The 11196-nt window shown below is 36.8% G+C and overlaps 1 protein-coding gene across 1 annotated transcript; it reads right to left on the bottom strand.

Moving 5' to 3' along the window:
- Positions 1-248: 248 nt before the first annotated feature.
- LOC102597503 (uncharacterized) lies at positions 249-10473 on the bottom strand. Its single transcript, XM_015303346.1, is given in 6 exon segments — positions 249-518; positions 715-1625; positions 1627-1881; positions 2173-8846; positions 10181-10224; positions 10374-10473. Coding segments are annotated over 3 exon segments (7803 nt in total). The 5' UTR covers positions 8820-8846; positions 10181-10224; positions 10374-10473; the 3' UTR covers positions 249-518; positions 715-724.
- Positions 10474-11196: the final 723 nt, after the last annotated feature.

Raw genomic sequence — 11196 nt, 5'->3', positions numbered from 1 at the left:
TAGAGAGTGATTGGAGGTGGGTTGGAGTGCCTATTCTCTAATTTACTCTCCAAATATAGAGAATGGAGAGTAAAATAGAGGTGGGTTGGAGATGGTCTGATATATAAAGGCGGATCTAATAACTGAAGTTAATACACGATCTAAGCAAAAGCTACTAGATTCCCGTGAACCTCATGTACATCGTACTCTAGATCCATCACTGTTGATAAAGTGATAGATAAGTTCAGGAAGCAAATGTTTATGTGAGAATGAAACAATTCAAATTAAAAATGTTAAGCCAACAAACTTTATTGTACATCGATCTTTTGTTATAAAAATTACGACTTAGTTTTATCCAGTTAGCTAAATTATGACAACGAAATTGGCCAACAGGAATTAGGCCTTGGGTATAACTCACACTCCAGAAGCTAGCTCATAGAGAGGAGGATTGTCCAGGCCGTACAAGGAGCTCAGGATTCCATTCAGGGGAAGAGAAGGCAACTAACACAAGTATAACACTGACAAATCAACATGTTCCGCTGTAAAACAAATATGAATGAGTGGAAATGTACTCCTCGCGTTGATTTGTTGGTCATTCAACTAATAGTTATTATCTCAGAAAGTCACTTTTTTTGTTGAAAGAATATTGGAATAACTAAGAAAGACGACTTTTTGAAGTAATAACTATTAGTTGAATGACCGTCTGACAAATGAACATGGTAAGGATTAACATACCAGATAAGAGTCAAGGAGATGATATTCTATCCCAATCAGGAGGTTGTATAGTAACTGTGAACGCATCATTTGCCATATCTTCACGTTGCGTTGTTTGAATTTCCTCTGCTGAATTAGCAACAGACCAACTGCACCAATTTACTTCAATGCTTTTTAGAGAAACAACGTCCTCGAAATGAGAAGGGATTTTCTCAAGCCTCTTACAGTTTGTTAAAACCAAACGTTCAAGACTAGGGAACGAATCCTCAGAAATCGACCATTGAGCAAAGTTGAGGCTGTCCAATTTTAAGTATCTGAGTTCAGGGAACTCTGTATCATTCACATTCCACTGAATTCCTTCAAAGGCTTTGTTTAGTAACTTTAGAACCTCCAAGTTGCACAATGTTCCAACGATTGAGATTTCGCTCCAAGGTAGACAAAAATTTGACAAAGTTAACTCCCTTAGCTCCGAAGGGAAATTGAATCCTCGTAGACATTCAACTGGACAGTTGTTGGAAAACAAATTAAGGGATTCGAGACGACTTAGAAAGTCTAATCTAGGAATCAGAACACATTCTCCCCTCCATTTCCCTGAGCAACCAACTATACATTTTAGCTTTGTCAAATTTGGCATCTTTATCAATATAATCTCCGCGTCTTCACCATAAGAGACGTATGGAGTGGAAAAGGTTTGCAAGTTAGCTAACTGTGAATTAGCAAGGGATTCACTCATATTGTCGAGATTAAATGAAGCACGGTCATTTACATGTATATGCCTCAACTTAGTCATATTCAAAAGTGAGCATGGTAATGTTACCTGTCCTCGCATTCCTTTTAAAATGAGCGTTTCAAGATTCCAAAGCTTAGCTATAGATGAAGGAATTGAATCTGCTCCAGTCCGAGCAGCAAAGTACTTCATGTGAATTAAAGACTATTTCACTTGGAAAAGTATAACCAATGTTGATTGATTCCAAATCCAATACCTTAACAAGTTTGAAGCTATTAAGGATGAAGGAGATATCACGCGCCATTGTAGTATACTGATCATCACTGGTGGCATTGAATAGTAAAGAGCGGATACTTGAGCAATGTGGACGCCACTCAGCAAACTCATCCCGGCAAGAATGTATGGACAAACGATATTCTTCAGGCTTGTCAGGATAGATACGAGCATCCGCATCATCATCTCTGATAAACAAGAAACATAAAATGTGAGAATTGGGATGAAGATTGTTACAATAATATAATTCCCTCCATTTCAATTTGTTTGATTACATTCCTTTTTTGGCAACTTTTTAATTCTAAACTTTCCACATGACATGTTTAAAACTACAAAATGACATTTTGGTACATTTTACGTATCTTTAGTTTAAGACCACAAGATTCAAAAGTCTTCTTTATTTTTTTGAAACTTCATATCAAGTCAAAACCAGACAAACAAATTGAACGGAGTGAGTAGTATATATAGTTCTTTTGTACCTATAGATCCAGAGCAGAAAATTCTCCTGTTTGGCCTTCTCCAAGCAGAATTTGTGCAATAGATCATGAACACGACACATTTTCAACTTGCCATTGAACCTCTTCTCCATGTCCATGACTAGATTTCTACTAATAAGGTTTTTCAAGAAATCTTGTGCAACATCTTCTAGTCCTTTTTCCTTATTTTCAAGTACGAAACCTTCTGCCAACCATAACCTTGTCAATTTCGAGACGTGAATGCTTTTGCCCCTCAAAAATCCTCCAAAATACAAAAAGCAAGGCTTCAGATGATGTGGTAAATTCATGTAACTGAATCCAATTATCGACATGCTCTCTTCCAAGCTACCGATGTTCAGTGCATCTAGACTTTGTTCTACTTCTTTCCATAAATTTGCTTTGTTATTTTTCTCTTTCAGAACACCGGCTACTAGCACAATGAAGAGAGGCAATCCGCCACAACTTTTTGCTATCCGAAAGCCCACATCTCCAAGTTCAGATGGGCAGTTGTCTCCATGGAAAACCTTTTTCTGTAATAACTTCCAACTCTCATCATCTCTCAGTAAAGGAAGATCATGGGGATTACTTTCACATTTAGCATATTGCGCCACCTCAGAGAGCCGGGTAGTTAGGATTATTCTACTACCATTTTTAATACCCTGAAAGCACATATGTAAATAGTCCCATGCTTTTGTGTCCCATACATCATCAATGAGGATTAAGAATCTCTTCGTCAACAAAACTTGACGCAGCTCTTTAGCTAATTGATCATCTGCTTTCTTCATGTGATCAGAAGGCTCAACATCATTCAAAAGAGTAAGCAACAATTCTCTCCATGAATATGATTGAGTCACATGACACTTACCATGAACATCAAAGTAACCAGCAACTATCGGATCATTGTAAATCTGCTCGGCAAGAGTAGTCTTGCCCAAACCAGGCATGCCTACTATTGAGATAACGTCTAGCTGCGACGATCCACCAAGTAGCTGCTTTTTTATTTTCTCCATCACATCCTGGAAAAGCACCATTTCTTTATTTTCTGTCAGAGTATTAGCTAATAAAGATGGCTCAATAAGATAAGTGGAAGTCTTTGCAACTTTATGCAATGTCACTTCAATATGCTTTCTTCCAAATATCTCACTAACATCTTTATTAAGAAGCTTTATATTCTCGACAACTTCAGAAATCCAATGAACTTTGTACCAGAGTGGGTAGGAAATCGACAAACAAGAGTCGATAACATACTCACTTTTGTATGCCATTTCAGTAACACTTGTTACAAGACCATAAACATCATCATGCTCACCATTGTTCTCTGAAAAATGACTGAGAAAAGATCTTAGATGTATCAACTCTTCCTTGACTGATCCGATCTGATGCTTCAATTCGGTAATTAACTCAAGCTTAGAATGTAACAGCTCATCCAACTTGCCCAAAAAACAATTGAGGAATCCTAATCCACTGGTCTTGGAGAAGCCAAAGAGTGAAGAGTCTGGGACTTTAAAACAAATCATTTTCACCTCTTCTTCAACAAACTTAAGCACTTGTTTGACATCATAAAGATATAACAAGTGATACCAAACAGGATTATCACAACTGACAGAGAAGAAAATGACATACTTTGAACTATTAACGACCTCTTGAACACGTTCTATGAGGTCCTTGAGTTCCCTATGCATGTCGCGGTGCTGTACAATATGTTCAAGGAAAGAGCCCAAACACACCAGATTTTCTTGGACGACAGGTATTTGATTCTTCATAAAAGGGATCGAACCAGCATCACAGGTGAACACCCTGTCCAGATTGTTTAGTAAAAACTTGACAAGGCCTTCTACATTTGTCTTAGTCATGTTGCAAGGTGATGCATCCAAATCTTCAAAGCATACGCTTCTTACCTCTGCCTTGACGGACTTGATCTCACGTAGCAACATAACTAATGAAAGACTCATTTCCTCACAACAAGAACCACTGATTAGTACTGCATTGTGGGTAGTCACTTCAGCATGCACTAGAAGATCATGCAATTTGTAAAGCTCTTTGTGTTGCCTGAGAAGATCTATAAAAAAAGCTCTGAGGAAAACAAGCTCTTCATGAGTATCTTCAATCAGAGCTATAATTTGAGCTTCCAACGTGGCTTTGTGCTTTAGCAGATGTGTCAAGTTTCCCTCAGACTTGATAAGCTTGAAAGCCACTGTCAAAAGCTTGATCTCTAGATTGACTTTCTTACTTTCATTTCTATTTACAACATCCTTGTAAGATGAACGGATAACATCTGTAGCCTCGAGTGCAATAGTTTCAATTTCTGTCAAGAGATCATTTTGCTGTATGCATTCAATGTACTGATTTGGGGGATCAACAAGAAATGTTACCAGGAGCAACAACCCTTGGTAAACCATTTTCCTTTTATCAGTAAATACAACATTGGTTTCATTATTTGGTAAAACTTTGAGGCTGTCAAGGATGTACTCATGAAGCCCTATGAAAATCTCATCCATCTTCGAGCTACCTAAGGACGATGTCTTTGAGGATTTAACCATGCTGAAATATGAATCAATGACCTCAAAGTCAAAAGGAAAAAAGTTCAGCAGATTTATCATAATGAGATGGTTCGATGATGACGATGCAGAAGCGATAGGACACATCTGTCTAATTGCTGCCTTGATAAAGTTAAACTTAAGAAGCAATTGGAAATGTGAGAGATTTATTTCCTTAGCTGAGCCTCCTTGCTTTGAATTACGAGAGAGAGAATTGATGACAGATCCTGCTTCGGTGGTAACAGATTGTATCAGGGACAAAACATCAGTTGTCTTTGTTTGCTCGTTGCACTGATTCAATGAATCCATGAGAAAATTTCTCAAGAATATCAACTCCTGCTTAACATTCTCGATCATATCGTTCAAAGGAGCTACCAAGTGTTCATGTTTTGTTAGCTCAATCAAACTTCTCTCTACCTTGATATGATTAAGCTTCACTTGCAAAGGAAATAGCACATGGTCTGCTTCAGTAGTCTTCTCACAACAGGAACTGACAGCAGTTTCGGCCTCAATTGCGATATTTTCAATTTCTGTCAGGAGCTCCTGTTGTTTCTTGCATTCAACAGGGAGATCAGCAAGAAATGTTTCTATGAGCAGTAACCCTTGGTAAAACTTTTTCACCTCATGAAATCTCAAATCAGCTTCATCCTTTTGTAACTCGCGGAGATTGTCTAGAATATATTCAAGGAACTCCATCAAAAACTCATCCATCCTTGGGATTCCTATGAATGATGTCTTAGAGAATTTCAGCTTGCTGAAATAAGAACGAATGACCTCAAAGTTAATCGGAATAAACTCCAGCAGATTTATCTCAGCATCATTTGGAGTTGATGATGCAGAAATAATGGGACACATCTGTCCAATTACTCTTTTGATGAACTTAAACTTAAGAAACAATCCGAAATGCAGGAGACTAATTTCCCACAACAAGTTTCCTTGCTTTGAATTATGAGAAAGAAAATTAATGAGTGATCCTGTATCGGTAGTGACAGATTGTACCAGGGTCAGAACATCAGTTATCTTAGTTTGCTCTTTGCACTTGTTAAACCAATCCATGAGAAAAGCTCTCAAGAATATCAGCTCTAGCTTAACATTGTCAAGCAGATCCTTCAAAGGAGCCATCAAGGTGGCGTCATGTATCTGTAGCTCGATCAAGCTGCTCTCTACCTTGACATGATTAAGCTTCACCTGCAAAGGAAATTGCAGAGTTATCTTGGTTTCCCCTTGGCACTGCTCCAATGAATCCATGAAAAATGTCCGCAAGAATATCAACTCTTCCTTGACATTGACAATCAGATTCTTCAAAGGATCCATATCGGTATGTTTAAGTAGCTTAGTCAGACTGCTCTCTGCCATAACACAATTGAGCTTCAGTTGCAAAGGTAAAAGCATTGAATGATCCTCATAAGATGAACGGACAGCAAATTCAGCCTCAATTGCGATAGTTTCAATTTCCATCAAGAGGTCATTTTTGTTCTTACATTCAATGTACTGACTTGGGGGATCAGCAATAAATGTTACTATAAGCAACAACCCTTGGTAAAACCTTTTCACCTCATTTGCAGCAGTAACAAACAAATTGGTTTCATCCTTCAGTAGTACACTGAGATTGTTGAGAATATAGTCAAGAAACACCATCAATACGTCATCCATCTTGGGGCTTCTCAAGTATATTGTCTTTGTGGATTTGAGGATGCTAAAGTAAGAATAAATAATCACAAAGTTGATAGGAACAAAGTTCAGCAGATTTATTAAAGGATGATCAATCACTGTCGTGGATGCATAAATAACGGGACACATCTGTCTAATCACTGCCTTAATGAACTTGAACATAAGAAGCAATGCGAAATGCAAGAGATTGATTTCTCCGTCCAAGTCTCCTTGATTTGAATTGAAGTAACGAGAGCTAATAAGCAATCCTGCTCCAGTGGTCACAGATTGAACCATGGTCAAAACATCACTTATTTGAGTTTGCTCTACGCACTGCTCCAATGAATCCATGAGAAAAGTTCTCAAGAATATCAGCTCTTCCTGCACATCTTTAATCAGACATTTCAAAGGAGCTATCATGTTGGCGCCATGTTTTAGTAGCTCAATCAAACTGCTCTCTACCTTTATATGGTTAAGCTTTATTTGCACGGAAAAAGGCATGGTAATTTTAGTTTTCCCTTTGGTCTGCTCCAATGAATCCATGAGAAAACTTCTCCAGAATATCAGCTCATCCTTGACATTGACAATTAGATCCTTCAAAGGAGAAATCACAGTGGCTTCATGTTTCCGTAGCTCAATCAAACCGCTCTCTACCTTGATAAGATTAAGCTTAACTTGCAAACGGAAAAGCACATGCTCTACTTCAGTAGTCTTAAACAATGAATTGACAACAGATTCAGCCTCAATCACTATTGTTTCAATTTCAGTCAAGAGATAATTTTGTCTCTCACATTCAGTGTACTGGATCGAGGTGTCAATGAAAAACGTTACTAGAAGCAACAATCCCTGGTAGAACTTTTTCACCTCATTTGTAGCAGCAACAATCAAACTGCCTTCATCATTCAGCAGCTCTTGGAGATGATCGAGAATATATTCAAGAAACCCCATCAAAACCTCACCAATCTTCGGGCTACCAAAGGATGATGTCTTTGAGGATTTTAGCATGCTGAAATATGAATCAATGACATCAAAGTTAATAGGAAGAAAGTCCAGAAGCTTTCTCATAGGATGGTTTGATTCCGATGAATCAAAAATGACGGGACACGTTTGTCTGATTACTGCATTGACAAATTTAAACTTAAGAATCAATTGACAATATGCAATATCCATTTCCCTGACCAAATCTTCTTGCTCCAAATCATTTGAAAGAGAATTAACTACAGATCCTGCTTCGGTGGTTACATATAGAACCAGTGACAAGACATCAGTTATCTTAGCTTGCTCTATGCACTGCTGCAAAGAATCCATGAGAAAAGTTCTCAAGAACATCAGCTCTTGTTGAACTTCATCAATCAGATCCTTCAAAGAATCCACCGCGGTTGTTTCATGCAGCTTAATCATCTCACCCTCTATCTTGACATGATTAAACTTCACTTGCAAAGGAAAATGAGTAGTCTTGTCCACATCCTCATCATACAAGGTGTAGATCAGAATTGCCGCCTCACTAGCCACATCTTCAATATGTGATAGAAGAGAAAATCGCTTTTGGTCCTCAGTGCATGGTGTTGGCAAGTTCAGAAGAAAAGTACCAAGGTAAACCAATCCTTGTTGGAGCCATTGCATATGATCATCAAAGGCCACTTTCAAGCTGTCGTCACGACTTAGCAGTTCTTCTAGGTCCTCTCGGAGAGAACAAAGAAAACCTTCCACAACTTCATGAGCTATCATTGGAGTTTTTGATCCTGATAAATTTGACCGGCATTTTAGGACACACGTATAAATCTGTCTCAATTCTGGTCCAAAAGGACTTACTGTTTCCAACAGCTTAGAGAACTCAGAATGCACCACACTTTCCGGGTCCAAATATAAGAAAGATAAGTGTGCAGCAGTGTAAGCTACATCCTCAGCATGGGTGAAGAGATCACTCATCGTTGTCTCGTCCTCATAAACGCAAGAATATGCAGTAAAAATGAGGAATCTCAGAGATATCAGCTTCTTTTCAAGCACTTCGACTTTAGTGATGCGAGGGGTGATAAAATCCTTCATACAGTTCCATAGAACCAGAACACTCTCAAGCAAAGAATCTACAAATGTCATCATCTCGACAGTAATTCCAATAGTTGATCTCAATGGCTTTGAATCTTTGATTCGCCTAGCAATAAACGCCGGTTTTAGTTTTTTCAGCACCTTTGAAATCATTCTGATTGTGACCTTTGTCCGGCCTTCATTATTCATATGGCACCATATCTCATAAAAGTCATTGTGAGCTTCTTCAAATAAGGACTCAATTTGTGCAGAAAGCCTATTCTCGGGGGTACGTTTCTCCAATTGCTTGAGAAATTCAGCTACAAACTCTAGCTGTTTCTTAGCACCCTCCAATTCATTATTCACCGAATTTCCCAAATGTCTACTCTTCACAGAGTCTATACCTTTTATAACTGCATTGCAAGAATCTGCAGCCATCTTAAATTCTCGATTAGTAATATAATCCTGCAAGTTATAAATAAAGATCTTTAGAACTTGACACCATAAATAAAGCACCATCATTTACAATTACTAATTCTAACCATATCACAGAATTCTAACCATATTTATCAGTAAGCAAAAAGGAGCACAAGGAAAAAGTAAAGAAATTACTCAAGATCTATTTATCATAAGCTGGTGATTACGAACAAGGACATTCATAAGCCAGAATTCAGGGGCACATATGCAAGACTTGTTTGGTTACATCTATAGTATCGTTAGTCACATGTTTTGGTAGCTATTCAGTATATTATGATCAGTGGCGGATAAAAGTTTTCATTCAGGGGTGCATTTTGAATGCATTGGACCGCTGAACTAACATTTTGCATGTTGTTCAGGGGATTCAAAATTTATATATGTACATAAACACAAACGTTATATCCTATATATACAGTGTAATTTTTTGCCAAGGGGTTCGAATGAACTCGTTCCTGCCCCTCTACATCGCCCCCTGATTGTGATCCCTTAAGAACTGAACTTGGGCGTGTTTTGATTAGAGAAATGTTGGAAGTTCAAACCAGACATAAAGTTTATGTCAATCACAAATGTCGAGACTTGACGTTCATTATTAGTGACCGTTAAGTCCCACATTAGCTGAGACCGATGAGTCACGTCACCTTATATGGTCTTGGATAATCCTCTCCATTTTTTCTCACTATGAAGTGCTTGATTAATTTATTTTTATCAAAATTCAAAATGATATCTAGATATTAGATTGTCATGTTTTGAAATTTTACCTATCCTTTTGCATTCATAAACTTAATCTAGAATGAAACCTTCCAAATCATTAACACGAAAATGAATTCCTACAGTTTCCCAAACTAAGATTACAAAGTTATAAAGTATAATCAAACTAAATCAGGTTTATAAATATAGCCTAATGAGCCTTAAAATGCAAACTGAAGGTACTGAAATTTTTTACAACAACTACATAAACTTTGATTTTATCGGTTTTCATATTAATTGTTGTTGCTACTGGTATTCACTATCTTTTCCTACGTGTTTGATATATGCTTTACTTGAGCCAAGAGTCTATCAGAAACAACCTCTCTACCCTTATAAGGTACGGGTAAGGCTGCGTAGACTACACCCTCCCCAGATACCACTTGTGAGATTTCACTGAATATGTTATTATTGTAATAAGTAGTAGAATTTTTTTATATTTTCTACTGACATATTAATCTCATACGATACTAAAAGACTCCTAGAAAACATAAGATCTTAAGTAAACGTACTAACGTGACTAAAAGTCTAAAACATAATCCCAACTAATAAGTATGTATCAACTATATAGAACTTACTTTGATATGATGTAAAGCTCAAGTCCTTTGTTGAATCACCAAATCTGCCAATAAACAGACATTTAATTAATTCACTTAAATTAAGAAAAAAAGTCTGATTTTTTTTTTAAAGAAACAAAATAAAATTGGGGGTCTTACAAATAAGTTAAGATTAATAGGCTCAAATAGACAATCAAAGAAAATTAAATCTCACCTTTGGTAATTTTGCTATTTTTGTATACTGAAAAAAGAGTGTTTAGAGGAAGAAGACTTTTTGATTAGTGAAAGATAATTTCTTGATGATCATACTAATTAATTACTAATAATATAGCAGAGAAATTAAACAATGACTAAAAGAGTAGACTGACTAATGAATTGGTATAATGTATGACAGATAGAGGAATATCAATTATAATATGCCATTTTGTCTCATTTCATGAAGTCAGAAAACACAAAGTAGAAGAATTGATTATTGTCATTTTTTATACGGAAAAGGGCCAAAAATACTCTTGTACTACTCGAAAAGGTTTAAAAATACCCCTCATCCACCTATTGGGCTAAAAATACCCCTCAGTCAATATTTTTGGTCCACTATCACCCTTTAAATTAACAACCTTATATTTTTTAATTATTATTATTAATAATTATTACGTGACGTCTTTCTATTGGATAAAGTTTAATTCCAACCCACCAAACTTTCTCCTGCCCCATCTGCCCCATATTGACATCCCTTAACCCAAACCCAAATACAAGATCCATTTAAAAATAAAAAAAATTGAATCATCTTTCTCCCTCTAAACCTAATATCTTATTTTTCTTCTTCCCCTTTTTTTATTAAGCAATTTCAAGATCAATTTCACTATAAGTTGATACAAGTGTGCTTATATATTTTCAGTATAAGTTTCCCTTTTTTGACATTTTGCAACTGTGAATGTAATCCTCACCAGTGTACATCATGTAAGGTAAGAGAAGCTCATTGAAGTAATCCGAAATGCCAAGACTTTTAACAGAAACTAAAATTTAAAATCTAGATAGGC

Source organism: Solanum tuberosum, unplaced genomic scaffold (assembly GCF_000226075.1).
Source record: "Solanum tuberosum cultivar DM 1-3 516 R44 unplaced genomic scaffold, SolTub_3.0 scf00424, whole genome shotgun sequence".
NCBI lineage: Eukaryota > Viridiplantae > Streptophyta > Magnoliopsida > Solanales > Solanaceae > Solanum > Solanum tuberosum.
This window is presented reverse-complemented; position numbering and strand designations above follow the sequence as displayed.